The 16280-nt window shown below is 38.5% G+C and overlaps 3 protein-coding genes across 7 annotated transcripts in view; 2 read left to right on the top strand and 1 right to left on the bottom strand.

The window, feature by feature from the left end:
• Gdh (glutamate dehydrogenase, mitochondrial) overlaps positions 1-537 on the bottom strand; it is an 82882-nt gene extending 82345 nt beyond the window's left edge. The window contains exon 1 of one of the 2 annotated variants that reach the window (XM_067763135.1): positions 405-537. The gene's annotated coding sequence lies outside the window, so the exon portion shown is untranslated. The remainder of the gene's footprint in view (positions 1-404) is intronic. The other variant, XM_067763138.1, reaches the window with a different exon arrangement.
• Positions 538-810: 273 nt separating this feature from the next.
• On the top strand, positions 811-9300 carry LOC137238305 (uncharacterized). 4 transcript variants are annotated; one of them, XM_067763140.1, is made up of 4 exons: positions 811-1288; positions 1359-1534; positions 1594-1957; positions 9220-9300. In XM_067763140.1, exons 1-4 carry the CDS (start codon positions 980-982, stop codon positions 9283-9285), a joined length of 915 nt encoding a protein of 304 aa, XP_067619241.1. In that variant the 5' UTR covers positions 811-979; the 3' UTR covers positions 9286-9300. The 4 variants fall into 4 exon arrangements, with proteins under 4 accessions (XP_067619241.1, XP_067619240.1, XP_067619243.1 ...); XM_067763139.1 differs by lacking the exon at positions 9220-9300 and adding an exon at positions 3371-3789; XM_067763142.1 differs by lacking the exon at positions 9220-9300 and adding an exon at positions 2400-3350 and having other exon boundaries at positions 813-1288.
• Positions 9301-14058: 4758 nt separating this feature from the next.
• LOC137241292 (uncharacterized) lies at positions 14059-15086 on the top strand. The gene is made up of 2 exons (XM_067768758.1): positions 14059-14544; positions 14610-15086. The coding sequence occupies exons 1-2, from the start codon at positions 14059-14061 to the stop codon at positions 15084-15086; spliced, it is 963 nt and encodes a 320-aa protein (XP_067624859.1).
• Positions 15087-16280: the final 1194 nt, after the last annotated feature.

The following is a 16280-nucleotide window of genomic DNA, read 5'->3' as shown; positions in this document are numbered from 1 at the left end:
AAGTTTTTCCTTTAATTCCAGTGGTTGATAATTGGTCTTTGATAAAATTCAATAAGTTCCAGTTGTGAAACAGCTTTTTTAATCACGCAATTACTGTTCTTTTTACAGCTTCGTAGCTCCGTTATGTCATGTAGCACATTTTTTCCATTATACAATGTTTAATGTCTCTATTATAAATTTGATATTAAATGTATAAATCCAATCACTCAAATTAATTCATTATATTTATATATTTTGAAATTATTTCACAATCTTTATTAAATATCAGCGCATTTTGTTTAATGTTTTATAATTAGTATTGTATTAATTGATTTTTCTTATGAAATTATTAGTTGAAGTTTAAATTGAAAGTACATGACTGTACATGTTTTGTTACAATAATTTCTAAGTTGATTTCATTTTACCGTTTAGTATCTCCGTTATATATGTTATACGACTATGATACTCAATTTTAAGTAGATTTGATTTTAATATTGCACATTATTACAATCTTGCAATTTTATTTTAATAAACGAAAGTTTATTTGAATAGACAAAACATAAAATTTTTTTTACGTTACACAAAACATATTTTCTTTATTAAAAACATATTAAATTTAAACGAATATGTAATAATTACGCGGGCATAACTAAAAAATTATATTGTTGCTTCGGCAGTATATTGATGAGTGTTAAATAAACTTTATTCGTTTCGATTTAATCGATTAAATCGAATTTTTCTAGAAACGATTCTTAAAAAAATCGAATCGAATCCAGCTCTATCAGGCGGCTTTCCAAATTGACATTTCTTTTGACAGCTCATCGTTGTGTGTGTTCAGTGCACCATGCCAAAGAGCTGCCATCATGCAATAATTTGGATTAAAAAAAGCATATGACGAGAAGGATGTAGTGAAAGTGTTTCGCAAAAGTTTGGGAATGCCAGCAGCTTATCATTAGCTTAAGAAATAGATATTTTGCAATTTTTAATTTAAAATATAAAAATGGCGCCAACAAAAAAAATTGATCTCAACATAGATGTAGATGTACTAACAGCAGGCTCAACTGCAGATGTTGTTAATGCAATTTTAGAGTTTTTGCTCTTTCAACGGCATCAAATACCATTTGTTTACAACACCTTCAAATACTATGTGGGGTTGTGGTCGGAATCGGAAGAAAGTGCGTCGAGCATCAATGAACATTTGCAAATTGATAGTCACGGATCATCTATATGTACGCTTAACGCTTTTAAAATGCAGCGACAACGCAAACAGGCTCTGCAAACAAAAGAAGCGATTACTGCAATGCGCGAGGTAAGTTTATGACAAATTAGATGTATGTATATTTGTTTTCGCAATTAACATTTTTCACATTTGCAAAAAGCTCATTAAGAAATCATTTGAAATAAATACTGTGCGCAGTTTAAGATTCCTTTTCGGATCTACAACATTCACAGCTAAAGAGGCATATACAATACACATACCAATTGATTCGATATCGCCTCTTCACTATCACAACCATCACCGCATACCAAATGCGCGTCTTAATCAAACTTTAATGTAAGTTTAAGTGAATTTTATTCTTTTGTAAATATCTAAACGTTTAATGTTCTTTGCAGCTCACTTTTGACCGGCGAAGAGTTATTTAACATTTTTTCGCTTAATCTTAGTCCAACGAACTTATATCTTGAATTGGAAATGTCTAGCGAATCGGAAAATGCCCATAGCTCATGCGCAAATGCGCAATTATTACCAAAAGATGTATGTCAATTGCCACCAAGCTGCAAAGACATACATATTCATTTACAACATAGTCCATATCCAGTAAACGACGATGATCTCACATTGAATTGCTGTAAGGAACTGGAGGTATTTGATGAAAAAATGTGTCTAAATGTGGACGATTCTGACAAGAAAAATCTTGAATTTGGTTGCAAGCAAAATAAGCAATCAAGCTGTACGTGGTGGGAAGCAGATATATTGGTACGTGGGTTCAAAGAGAAGCCAATGAAGGGTATAAATTTATGGACAAAGTGACATTCATATTATCAGCACATTTATGACTAAATAGCTAAGAACAGATGTAGATAAGTTCGGTTAGTTGACCTGCATATATATAATAATTATATATATGCTGACCTGATAAATGAGGGACGATTATACAAAAGGCCATATTTGCATATGGAACTCCTAGTGTTTTTTGTTTACTCAATAAATGTTTTTTGTTTTTTTTTTTTTGGAAATTAAAATACCTGAAGGAAATTATTTCAGCAATACGCGCTGACGCATTGTTCTCAAGTAGAAAATGCTTTTGTAACTATTCGAAAAATCGATTATTTATCAACGATTGTATTCGAATACCTTATTTAAATCGTTAATTGGAACTGAATTTAAAATATTGAAAATTTGCATTTCATCGCAACAGGCCGGTGTGCAGCTCAATCAGTTGTTGGAGCAGTGTTACTTTTTATGACAAAACCTCATTTCTTCGGCAAGTTTTGCGCAGCTTTGGCAAAGTCGCGCGTTCGTTGAATACAATGTAGACAATCAACTGATCATCACTAGCAAATCAAACGCAACATATAAATTTTCACTGCGCCATTGCAGCACATTATCAGCTTGAGTATCAGCAACATTTCACCACCCCACTTATGTATGACTTGGGGCTCGAGCGCACACATCCCTAACAGTTCAGGCGTTGCAATGCCCATTTTTTTAATACCTAACGAGATTGTTCATCTAAAATTTAAACATTTTTCCTTTCTTATTAATTGAGATATCACGTTATGTGTAAAAACCGTGTTATTGTATTTTTATATAGAAGGTAATTTTATCCAAAGTATATCACCTTTAACGCTTATATATAACCTTTATGCTGACGGATGATTGAACGGAAAATTGCTAACTTAATTTTTTTATGAATTAAGCGGGGATTTTAGTCATTGCTTTTAAATGAATAAAAACATTTATTTGAAGCAATTTTTTTATTTATTTAATAATTTGGGAAAAATTTAAACAACGTGTCATAAGGACGGACAAGGCGACAGCTGTTTCGATTATACCTTGTACATTTCTTCTACACCTTTTCCCCCAGAGGTGGGATTTGAATCCTTGTCAGTCCTGTAGTTGTAGCAGTGTTTCGCCCCATCCAATAGGTTAGTTAGTTATTTATTTATTACGGCTTAAAGCCTAATTCAAGATACAAATAGTACTATTCTATCTTATAGGTAGAGTTTTACAAAATTCATATAATTTTGCCTTTAAACTAAGATTTCATTGCAGTTTTTAATTTCCAGTGGGAGCTCATTGTAACCCTTTAGGCCTTTTTTAAAAAAAGGTTTTGCTTATCTATTTCTGTTCGAAAAAATGGCAATTTAAAATTATGTCTATTTCTAGTATTTATATTGTGTGTTTGCTCCACTAGAACTACGTTACTACTTAAATATTCAGGTACATTTCCATGTTTTATATTAAATATCAATTTCATGGTATGAAAATAAATTTTTTGCTTGACACTCAACCAGTTCAACTTTCTTAACATATCAGCCGTTCTAGCATCGAGGGGTACTAGATGCACATCTATTTGAACATCTATTTTGAAGCTTTTGGTGCTTATCAATTTCTTTGTCCGCTATTATGAATAATATCGATGGACAATACACAAAATGTGGTTCAATAATAGATTTATAAATAATTATTTTATATTTTTCTTGTATATACTTGGTAGATCTGTGCACAACACCAATCTTTTTCGCGACTTTCGCAACTGTGTAGTTTATATGTTCTTCAAATTTAAGTTTGTTATCAATTATAATCCCTAAATATTTTATGCTATTAACTTTTTGTATGGTTTCATTATTTATTTTCAGCCCACTTAAGTCCTCATCATTAATATTTTTTCTTGTTATGACCATATATTTGGTTTTGTTTATATTAAGCTTTTGCCTATTCGCACATAATATAAATTGTTGAGATCATTTTGCATTTTTAATACCGCAGTAGTAATATTATTGTCACTGATCATAAGTAATGTATCATCCGCAAATAGTTTGATATCACAGTCTTGTATCGCATTAACTATATCATTTATATATATTAGGAACAATATTGGTGCCAGGACCGAGCCTTGTGGTAAGCATATGGGCACTTCCAATACATCAGATATCGCTGTTTTTATAACTGTTCGCTGTTTCCTATGTTTTAGATAACTGCGAAACCAAGCAAGCTCTATGTCTTTAATACCAATTTGTTGAAGTATAAGGATAAGGATTTCCCTATCTACCGTTTCGATGGCTCTTCTAAGGTCAAGAAAGACAGCAGCCACCCACTTCCCAAGGCAGTCGGTTCTATGTACCGGAGCGACTCGGGATTTTCCCCGACCAAGGACTGTCATTTCAGTGTAACCCCATTTAATTTGTTTCGTTCCTCCCACAAATTGTCATCCTCCCAGCAGCTCCTTGCAGCAGGACTGCTCCATATTCTCTTGCTCCGGGAAGGTATCGAATCCAATCCGGGTCCGTCTCCTGACCCCGGTCCTGAGAAATGGTTTTGCTGCATCTGCCGGAAAAGCTTCTTTTTAGGACGGTCATACTCTGTTCAGTGTGTCTCGTGTAAGGGATGGTTGCATCGGACAGGTTGTTCTGGGCTTGATCCCAAAACCCGACGTCCACGTAACTTTTATAAATCTTTTGTGGCTCCTTGCTGTTCACGCCCAAAGGCGCCCCGTAGTCTATGTCTAAGCGCCCCCCCCCCCCCCCCCCCCCCCCATTACCTTCCAGCAGCCCCGCTGCTCAGCAAGCCACAACAAGTACCCGCTGCTGCTCGCGCCTTACGGCGCCAACAACTCAAACAGCTGCTACCACTCATAACTACAATCTTCGTAGTAGAGTCGGAAGCAATGCTGAGCAACAGCCCCTGCCCCCGTCTTCTCCCCCCCTCTTTTCCGGCAGCAATCGTGTAGGTCAGGGAAACAGACTCTTAGTCCCTACCTCCGTTTGCACCGTTTGCCAGCACAGAATATATATTTTTGCGACATCCGCCCAATGCAGCTCCTGCCTTGGGTGGTGCCACTTTCCTAGATGTTCTGGTCTCCGCGACGGCAACCCCTCGACAGGTTTCATCGCGCCATGTTGCCAGGTCGCAAACCCAAATCATCCGGGTACCCCAATGCTTGCCCAAGGACGCCCAGTCCCAGGGCCACAACAGCAATTGCGTCCTGGCCTTCCTCAACCCAGGCGTAGTCACCCGTCACTTACCCCCAGAGTGGCGACGTCTCCCCTCATGCACTTCAGAATTCTGCAGTTAAACTGTAATGGACTAACTGGGAAGATTACGGAGATAGTCAATTTCATGAAGCGGCACAACATCCGCATTGCTGTGATTCAAGAGACTAAACTCACAGCACGATCTGCATTGCAGACCTGCTCTGGGTATAATGTCCACAGAAAAGATCGCGAGAGCGGAAATGGAGGCGGCCTCGCGTTTATAATACACCACTCTGTGCAATATCACATAGATCCTGGCATCGACCGCAGGGACAACGTCTTAGAACGTCAAGGCCTATCTGTCCGGTCAGGCGATGCAAACCTAGAAATCATCAACATCTACATCCCCCCTGCCACCTGTTGCCCCGGTGGATACCGCCCTAATATCAGAGCCTTACTCACTGGAAACAATCGCATTATTTTAGGCGACTTCAATGCCCATCATGATCTATGGCATTCAAATTTGCGGGCGGACATTAGGGGCGAGATGTTGGCGGATCAAATAGAAGAAACGACGTTCTGCACAATAAACGGAGACGCCCCCACACGTATGGTAGGAAGCTGTCACAGTTCGCCAGATATCTCAATCGTGAGCGCAGAACTCGTAAACTGCGTCAACTGGCAGCCGATGGTATCATTGGCATCCGACCACCTGCCTATACTTGTTTCGCTCGAGCGTACCGCCGACTTCATCGTGACCGAAAAACGCACTTTCATAAACTTTAAAAAAGGAAAGTGGGAAGAATATAAATCCTTTACAGACAACCTCTTTGCTGCCCTCCCTATCCCGACTGATGCCCGCCAAGGGGAGCGTGCCTTCCGCAAGGTCATTGAATCCGCCTCGGCACGTTTCATTCCCGCCGGGAGAATTCCCGAAATCCGGCCCACTTCCCGGCGGAGGCCGCAAACTTAGCGAGAGAACGTGACCTTATAAGGCAGCTTGATCCAGGCGACCCCCAAATAAGGGATATAAACCAACGCATCAGATTGCTTGTGGATGAACACAAGCGGGCGAAATGGGAGGAGCACCTAAGAGGTTGTAACCTCTCTACCGGTGTGGGTAAACTTTGGTCCACCGTAAAGTCCCTATCGAATCCGACTAAGCACAAAGACAAAGTTTCCATCGCCTTTGGCGACAAAGTGCTGTCGGATGCGAAAAAATGCGCGAGTGCTTTCTGCCGACAATATATAATGCATTCTACGGTCGACAAAGTTAGACGGAGGGCCAACAGACACGCACATAAACACAAATTCAGCGCGTCACCAATCACCATCACCGCTAAAGAGGTTGAGGACGCCATTGGTCGCGCTAAACCATCCAAAGCAGTGGGCCCAGACGGCATAGCCATGCCGATGCTTAAAAGCCTAGGGAAAGAGGGTTTCAAATATTTAGCGCAGGTCTTCAACCTGTCTCTTTCCACCTTTGTCATACCCGAGAAATGGAAAATGGCCAAGGTGGTCCCGCTACTAAAGCCTGGTAAACCAGCTAACATAGGAGAGTCGTATCGTCCGATATCTCTCCTATCGCCAGTAGCAAAGACGCTCGAAGCCATTTTGCTCCCTTATTTCCAAGCAAATTTGCAACTAGCCTCCCATCAGCATGGCTTCAGAAAACTCCATAGCACTACCTCCGCGCTAAATGCCATTAGCACCCAGATAAATTGCGGTTTAAATCAAAACCCCCACCATAGAACAGTACTCGTAGCGCTAGACCTATCAAAAGCTTTTGATACGGTCAACCATGGCTCGTTACTGCAAGACCTGGAAGGGTCTACCCTTCCCCCATGTCTTAAAAGGTGGACCGCAAATTATCTGGGTGGTCGGCAGGCATCGGTGCTATTTAGAAACGAAACATCAAAGCCAAGGAGAATTAAACAAGGGGTGCAACAGGGTGGTGTCCTATCCCCACTTTTGTTTAATTTCTACATATCTAAGCTACCTTCACCACCGGAAGGAGTCACAATCGTTTCCTACGCCGATGACTGCACAGTAATGGCCACAGGCCCAGGCCCACAGATCGATGAGCTATGCAATAAAATAAACGGCTACCTCCCTGATCTCTCCAGTTTTTTCGCCTCGCGAAACCTGGCATTATCACCGACTAAATCTTCCGCGACCTTATTTACAACATGGACGTCCCAAATGTCGACCATTTTGAACATCCACGTCGATGGCTCTACGCTACCGACTGTCCTACACCCCAAAATCTTGGGTGTGACGTTTGATCAGGATCTACATTTTGGTGAGCACGCAGCCGCAATTGTTCCGAGAATTCAGAGCCGTAACAAAATCCTCAAATCCCTTGCTGGCAGTACCTGGGGAAAAGATAAAGAAACGCTCATGACTACATACAAAGCAATTAGCCAGCCGATTACGTGCTACGCGTCACCCATATGGTCGCCAAGCCTAAAAATTACCCACTGGAAGAAGCTACAGGCCTGCCAAAATACTGCTCTCAGAATTGCCACGGGCTGTCTTTTTATGTCCCCAGAACACCATCTACATAATGAGGCGAGAATACTCCCCATCAGGGAAAGAAACGAGATGCTGACCAAACAGTTCCTGTTGAATACCTAGAAACCTGGGCATCCCAACAGACATCTGATTGACGAGCCAGCACCGCCTAGGGGCTTAAGGAGTCATCTCCGTAAGCATTTTGAGGAAATACGGCATCTGAGAACACAGCCGTATGAAGCGAAAAAACACAAGCAGGTCCTTGGTGAACTCCACAAACAGGCGTCGGACCTTTATGCCGGGAATTGCCCGGTGAACCCAGTACTCAAAGTAAAGTATCCAAAACTTGCGGAAGAGGAACGCATACTCCCCAGGGAAACGCGTGTCACTCTGGCTCAACTTCGTTCTGGATACTGTAACAGGTTAAACTCTTACCTATCCAGAATCAACCCCGACATACAAAATGTATGCCCCGCTTGCAATGTGTCCCCACATGACACCAACCATCTCTTTAATTGTAATGTGGAACCAACGCCTCTAACACCCCTTTCCCTATGGTCCACCCCTGTTGAAACAGCAAGTTTCCTTGGACTCCCGTTAGAGGATATTGATGACAGTTTTTGATCGGTCGCGTCTGTTAGGTGGGGCGAAGCACTGCTACAACAACAACAACAACAGCAGCCACCACCTTCTTATCATTTAGATCATCTTTCCACTCCGATATCACAAAGTTAAGAGCTGTTTCACACGAATGTTTTTTCCTAAAACCCGACTGTTGATTGACAAGTATTTTGTTTGAGTATAGATATTTTACCAATTGATTCTTAACATAAACTTCAAGGATTTTAGCGTCACTTGGTAAGGTGTTTATGGGTCTAAGCTCTTCTGGCTGTATTGTCTTTTTAATTTTTTCAACTGGAATCACCGTTGACATTTTCCACTTTTCTGGTACAATACCATCTTTCAAACTGCTATTAATTATTTGGGCATAGAAAAACCCTGTATACACTATAGAGTCCTTCATTACGCCATCGGACAGAATGTTCCTGCCACCTATTTTGTATTTAAACTCTTGCAGGATTTTTATAACTTCATCAGTCGTTATTTTAGGAAACTTAAATTCAGAATTGGCTTGACTACCGCTGAGTGCTATATCGAAATATTCTATATTGTTATTTATTTCTATCACACTATTTATAAAAAATTTGTTAAGGCCATTTGCCAAGGCAAGTTCATCTTCTACCAATATACCATCGATTACCGCTTTATTAATATCATCGTTATCCCGCGCTAAGCAGACCGTCGATATCTTTGGCGTTGTTTTCATTCATTATAACTTTATTTTCCATGTATTTAATTTTCTTTATATTAACTAGGTTTTTATACATTTTATTAATATTTTTGTATTCTTCCCACAGTCCTGTCTGTATAGCACATGTATACAAATAAATTTTATGTTTATTTATTTGTGCAAGTTCTCTATCGTACCACTTATTCATTAGTTTTATATGTACTTCTTTTTCATAGGTTAAATTTTCCATCGTTAAAATGTGGTTCACTAGTTCAACTTTATCATCTATTAATGAATTTTAAAGGACCTAAGTAAAATTAAAGGACCTAAGTAGGTTTAATAAACTGTCATTACTATATTTATCCCAAGCAATTATTTTCTTAATCACTCTCATCTTATATGATTTAGATATTTGAACATGAACATTATTGTTTCATGATCAGAAATTATGTATGCTTGCAAAGATTTGCACTTTATTTCTTCAGAATTTGAATGTATGAGATCAATTTTAGATTCAGTTGTATCCGTTATTCGTGTATTAAAATCCACTTTTTGAACCATACCCAACACGGAAAATGTTTCATTCAGTTTTGTACTGTATGTTGATATGTGATTCATGTTGATATTAAAATCACCAACTAGTATATTGCGGTTACTTTTTTCATATTTATCAATTAATATTTCATTTAAATAGTCTAGGAAGGCTGCATCACTTGTGCTGGGCGAGTGGTAGAGCACCCCTATTTGCCACTTTTTTCCAAGTTTTTTCAATTTTATTATAATGCACCACAAATTCATGTTTACACTACCATTATATATTATATTAAAATTTATTTCTCTATGTACATATATTAGTACTCCGCCAGTATGCCTACTGTGGGAATCACATCTTATCATGTTAAAAGATGCTATTTCTAATTCATTATCTTCAATATCTTTTGTTGTACACGTTTCAGAGCATAATATGATTGCCGGCTTGAGAACTTCTGCCGTCACTTCCAATTCACTTTTATTCGAAACTATACTATTAATGTTTAGGTAAATACATTTTAATATATTGTTATCAGCTTTTGCAGACTTGCTTTTTCGATTAACTATTGCGGGAATATAATCCTCAAGTTGAGCTGTAACTTCTGAGTAGTGCGTTAGTTGCTAATAGCCAAGCCTATGCTTTTTTGCACTTAAGTGCTTTAAATAAACCGGACATTGTCGGCTATTGCACAAGTGATTTACATCTAGCCCTAAGTTTAATTTTTCATTGGCCCTTATGCAATTTAAACACTTGTTTATAGGCGTTTCATTACACTCCGTGGTTTTATATTTACCCAAACATTTGCTGCACACCTCATCACTTTTAAACTCGCTCGCTTTATGGTTGTATCCTTTACATTTGAAACATGTTGTCACATTAACACCATCGTAAAACCTGCATCTTTTCCATCCTACGTTTAGTTTATCTAACTTCATAACGTTGGTAAACATATCTTCATCCACCTCTACAATTGCATTATAGTAGTTTTTCTTGTTTGTTTTGACATTGTATTGTTTAATAATTTTTATTTCGCCCTGCTCTAGGCATTTGTTTTGGTTCTTTAAACACTCTATTAATTCATTATTATTTTTTTCAACGACCGATCATAAATTGTCATCAATATCCTCTAACGGGAGTCCAAGGAAACTTGCTTTTTCAACAGGGTAGAACCATAATGTGAGGGGTGTTAGAGGCGTTGGTTCTACATTACAATTAAAGAGATAGTTGGTGTCATGTGGGAACACATTCCAAGCAGGGCATATATTTTGTATGTCGGGGTTGATTCTGGATAGGTAAGAGTTTAACCTGTTACAGTATCCAGATCGAAATTGAGCTAGACTGACTCGCGTTTCCCTGTGGAGTGTGCGTTCCTCTTCCGCAAGTTTTGGGTAGTGTTCTTTGAGTACTGGATTCACCGGGCAATTCCTGGCATAAAGGCCCGACGCCTGTTTGTGGAGTTCACTGAAGACCTGCTTGTTTTCTTTTTTTTTGCTTCATACCGCTGAGTTCTCACGGGCAGTATTTCCTCATAATGCTTATGGAGATGACTCCTTAAGCCCCTGGGCGGTGTTGGCTCATCAATTGGATGCCTGTTGGGATGCCCAGATTTCTGGGTATTCAACAGAAACTGTTTGGTTAGCATCTAATTTCTCTCCCTGATGGGGAGTATTCTCGCCTCATTATGTAGATGGTGACATAAGAGGACAGTCCGTGGCGGTTCTGAGGTATTTTGGCAGGCCTGTATGTCACGTTGCATAAAATTTTTCCCAAGTTACTAAATTCATTTTTTTTTCGGTCATCATAACTTAAGTTCGAAACCTTTTAAACACGAGTATAACCCGGATATTGAAGAAAGATTAAAAAATTGCACGACGCAAATTGGAAAATAAGCTCGGCCTGTATCTCGCCAAACTATTATTATAATTTACATATGGTATTGATCAATAATTTATAATAAATAATAAAATGAAACATTCCACATTTTATATATACATATATTTAAGTTTATCGAAGTCTCAACAATCGAAGAATCCTTGCTCGTGAAACTAAGGGGTAGAGGGCGAGATGACCTAGAAGGAGGAGGAATGCACACTCCGTAGGGAAACGCGAGTCACTCTAGCTCAACTTCGATCTGGATACTATAACAGGTTAAACTCTTACCTATTCAGAATCAACCCCGACATACAAAATGTATGCCCTGCGTGCAATGTGTCCCCACATGACACCAACCATCTCTTCAATTGTAATGTGGCACCAACGCCTCTAACACCCCTCTCATTATGGTCCACCCCTGTTGAAACAGCAAGTTTCCTTGGACTCCCGTTAGAGGATATTGATGGCAATTTGTGATCGGTCACACCTATTGGGCGGGGCGAAGCAGTGCTACAACAACAACAACATAGAAAGTTTAATGTGGTCATATTAATCGTTCCCGAGATGACCGGGCTAGTACCTTAATGGAGCTTGTTACCGGATCTATATGCGGCAAAGGACCATCAACATCGATAACACTCTCCAAAACCTTCGGGGATTGTCTTTATCGTTAATACAACAATGCCTACGTTGTAATGTAATCTGGGCAAAGATCGAGGGATATTATGGGACAAACAAATTGTGGGTTGTAGATGCAGCGAATAAATCAACACCAAATATACTTATAGGAAAAATCCTGGCTATGACAAAACAAGACGTGTTCCGTTAGGAAGACTCAATGAGTTCAAATCACCACTCAAACGTACCAAAGGAGCTATATAGGGAAGATGCAAAGAGGCTCAAGTAGTTATCAACTGTGTACAGCCCCTGGAAAATATTTAAACTAGCAATATTGCTCTTTCAAATGACATAACGGCGTGGATGGAGCGGTTAGAGGAAGACCATCAGAGTACGGTAAAACAACTTCACCTGAAGTACGCAAACATATTTCACCAAGATAACTCCAAACCAGGCCGTATCAACGTTGTGAAACATCAAATCGACACTGGATATGCGAAGCCAATCCGTCAAGCTCCTCATAGTGTTTCACTGCACAAGTGGGAAGTTGTGAGTCAAATCATACAAGAAATAAGCGACAGTGGCGTAATGGAACCAGCAGCTAGTCCGGTGAAAAGAAGGATGGAAAAATGAGGTTTTGCGTGGACTACCGGGAGTTTAACGACGTCGCTAAGAAGGATAGGCACCCATTGCAAAGAATTGACTACACTCTCGATTGGCTATCTGGTACGAAATGGTTTTTACACTGGACTTGAAAAATGTAGGTGAAGGAGGAAGACAAAGAGTCGGAGATGGTCTTTAGAAATTTTATGGTGATGCCCTTTGGAATCTGTAATGCACCATCTTATTTGTAGAGAATAGTGAATTGTAAATGCGAAACCGTCATATGTAAATGAGAATAGTCACTTGAAAATTAGAAAGCATTAAAAGAAAGACTAAAGCGTCATTTATAATTGAGAATAGGTAGTCAATTATAAATAAGAAAATATCACTTAAAAATGCGAAAGCGTTATATAGAAATGAGAAAAGTAAGTAAATTTTGAAAGCATTAAATGAAAGTTCGAAAGACTTATTTGTTATTAAGAATAAATTTTGTCAATTTTATGTAAAAGTATAATGGTTCCCTCTCATTACCCACTTCCCACCGCTGTACAAGAACTTGTACTTCTAATGGATGTGAGGGCGGGATAGCCTAGGAGGTTGTATGTGGTCATACCAAATCGTTCCGGCGATGGTCGGGCTAGTACTTTTTTGGCGCTTGTTGCCGGAACGTACCGGATCTGCATCCGGCAAAGGACCATCCACATCGATAACACCTCCCAAGGCCTTCGGGGAGTGTCCTTATCGCTACAACAACAACAACTTGGACTTCTCTTCAAAAAATGCATAAGGAGTCCGAAGTCCGAGGGACACAATGGGAATAATCAACAAATCCTTAATAATAACTAGTGTTATTTTAGTGAAGTAAATAGTGATTAAATACCATCCTAAATGCTAACCACTGTTTCAAGTTATTTAAGCCATTAGTTTGGATCTGCTTTCTCATTTACAAGTGACCATTCTCATTTCCATATGACGCTTTCGCATTTTCAAGTGATACTTTCTTATTTATAATTGAGTAAGTATTCTCAATTACCAACGACTCTTTCGCATTTTCATTTGATGCTTTCTCATTTACAAGTTACTATTCTCATTTCCATATGACACTTTCGCATTTTTAAGTGTTACTTTCTTATTTATAATTGAGTACGTATTCTCAATTACAAATGACGCTTTCGCATTTTCATTTGATGCTTTCTCATTTACAAGTGGCTATTCTCATTTCCATATGACGCTTTCGCATTTACAATTGACTATTCTCATTTCCATATGACGGTTTCGCATTTATATCTGACGCTTTCTCATTTATAACTGGAAATCGTGTAGTATGTTATGAAGACGTAGCCAACGCATAATATTTCTATATATTTGAAGTAGCATTTTTCAAAACTTTGAATTCTGAATATAGCAATTAGTATATTTTAGAAACGAAAAGCTTTTTTAAGACCAAATTATGGAGTGTCTCGAATCAGACTACGACGAAACGCAGGTCAATTTGTTTGCTAAAAAGAAAGGCGAAGAATGTCGTGAAGCTGTGAAAGCCAAGGCTATTTCTTCGCCGCCTTGTGATAAGCTCAATCGGAAACCGCCAACACTTTACACGTTCTGTAATCACAATATAAATATACAATACAAATATCAAGATAATGATAACAAAGGATCTTCGCCTAAACCATGTGGGATCTGTGTCAAAATTGACGTTGAAAAAGGGAAGCCCCGTGAAGCACCATGCCCAATTTGCGTAAAAAAAGGTAAGACACGCGAAGAAACACTAAAAGAAGGCATCAAGTGTATATCAAGTGCACTACCTAGATGGTTTAATTCACCGCTGCGCTGCGATCCTATGAGCGTTTGTTGTCGTATGTTGGGTGGCAGCAAAAAGTGTCCTCGATGTCAATCTCCATGTACATTTTCTGAACCGAAAGATCCAGTAGTCAAGGTTTGCTTAGCAAACATTTAAATTTGCATTTTATTTGTAAAGCACGCGCTGTTTGTTCTTTTCAGATAGATACATTTTCCGTTAACTATCCTAAAAGCAAATTAGCTGCACGCACAGAACTGCGCGCAAATCACAAATGTAAACCAAATTTTCGTTGCCAAGGCGTTGTCGACAGTCATGATCATAAATTCCATCCAAATTATAGCGAACGACCTTTGACTGAGAAATTCTATTCAAAATATGAACATTTGGAATTAGATGATACACCGCGTGTAGGACATTATGTGGATGAATTGGATAAATATATGAATTACAATCCGAGGGAGATTTTCTGCGTACCGCGTTATACCAGTCAAAATTATGGTTGGTTGGATAGTAAAAAATTGCAACATTTAGAGTTTTGTGATTCAAATCGTGTTCTAACACAAAAAGTATTACAAAATTTGAAATCACAGGAAAACAAACCTATCGATCCAATTCAATTACAATATTGCCTCTGTCATGATATGATCAAGCAAATGGATCATTGGAAAATTGCTTAGAATTTATTTAACCCCTTGTTGTCTGACAGTACTCTCCAGTACCACTTCTGATTTTGCTACTTTAAAAGCAATCAGTAAGTTTTTTACATTACCAACGGTACTTTAAAGTACAAAACATGGAACATATATAACGGGATTTTTAATAAAATTCGTGGATTCTTTGCTTTTTATGCTCATTTTAAGTAAGTGTTTTCCATAGTGCGGTCACAAATTAGAAGTGGTGTATTATTTAAATTATATCTTGCTAAATTTTTAAAATATCTCTACTAAATAAAAAGAAGGTATAAGTTTTGTGAATTTAGTGTTTAGTTTTGAAGATACAAAGAACTTTACTTTTTTTGTTTACCAGTAATCTTTGATTTTCCGAAGGAGACTTGTAAGTACCGTCGGGCTCTGTTCTTGTATTTTCTGATTTTTATACACAGCTTTTTACAGATACTAGTGGATAATGGCTGGAGTTCACGGAAGATTTTTGCCAGAAAATGAAATTGCTTCCATTTTGGAAGAAATTCCAATCGATAATGAGCAAGATACGGATATCGAGAGAGATGATGAAAATGAAGAGATGATGACTTTACCGAACGAGGAAGATCAGTTTTTGATTGAAGTCCTAAATCAAATTCAGGAAGAAGGAAATGAAGAGACAAATGTATTGCCAGAAAACGTGAGAAGCACAGTTTTTGGAAGAACCATTGTGAAAATGGAAAAAAATTGATAAAACCACCGTGGTTTCACAATTTGACTCTGCAAAGGGATTTTTTGACGATATGGAAACGCCAACACAATTTTTCCTATCTTATATGGAGGCTATTGTGGAAGGAATCATATTTGATTCGAATTTATATGCGGTACAAAAAAACAAAACCTTGAATTTACAAAAAAAGTGAATTTTGGGCATTTATAGGCATACACTTTTTTATGGGCTACCATCACCTGCCAAGTTATCGTCGAGTACCAGCGAAGATCTGGCCCATAGTATCAGAAACCATTTCCCGAAACAGATTCGATTCAATCTTACGTTTTTTGCACGTAAATGATAATTCTAAAATTCCAGAAAACAAGGATCGACGGGTCAAAATTGATTGAAGGTCTGAATCAACGTTTCCTTCAGGTATACCATGGAACGATGGAGCTATCAGTTGACGAATCTATGGTTATTTTCAAAGGTAGAAGTCCTATAAAACAATATTGCCC

Source organism: Eurosta solidaginis, chromosome 1 (assembly GCF_040869045.1).
Source record: "Eurosta solidaginis isolate ZX-2024a chromosome 1, ASM4086904v1, whole genome shotgun sequence".
Classification (NCBI taxonomy): Eukaryota; Metazoa; Arthropoda; class Insecta; order Diptera; family Tephritidae; genus Eurosta; species Eurosta solidaginis.
This window is presented reverse-complemented; position numbering and strand designations above follow the sequence as displayed.

What these genes read in the sequence shown, in the direction of transcription:
- LOC137238305 (XM_067763139.1), top strand. Translation starts at nt 980, where the DNA reads ATGGCGCCAACAAAAAAAATTGATCTCAACATAGATGTAGATGTACTA. An exon ending in CGTCTTAATCAAACTTTAAT is followed by an intron (nt 1,535 to 1,593) that starts GTAAGTTTAAGT and finishes TGTTCTTTGCAG; the next exon opens with CTCACTTTTGACCGGCGAAG. An exon ending in GGTGGGAAGCAGATATATTG is followed by an intron (nt 1,958 to 3,370) that starts GTACGTGGGTTC and finishes GTCTATTTCTAG; the next exon opens with TATTTATATTGTGTGTTTGC.
- LOC137241292 (XM_067768758.1), top strand. Translation starts at nt 14,059, where the DNA reads ATGGAGTGTCTCGAATCAGACTACGACGAAACGCAGGTCAATTTGTTT. An exon ending in CGAAAGATCCAGTAGTCAAG is followed by an intron (nt 14,545 to 14,609) that starts GTTTGCTTAGCA and finishes TGTTCTTTTCAG; the next exon opens with ATAGATACATTTTCCGTTAA.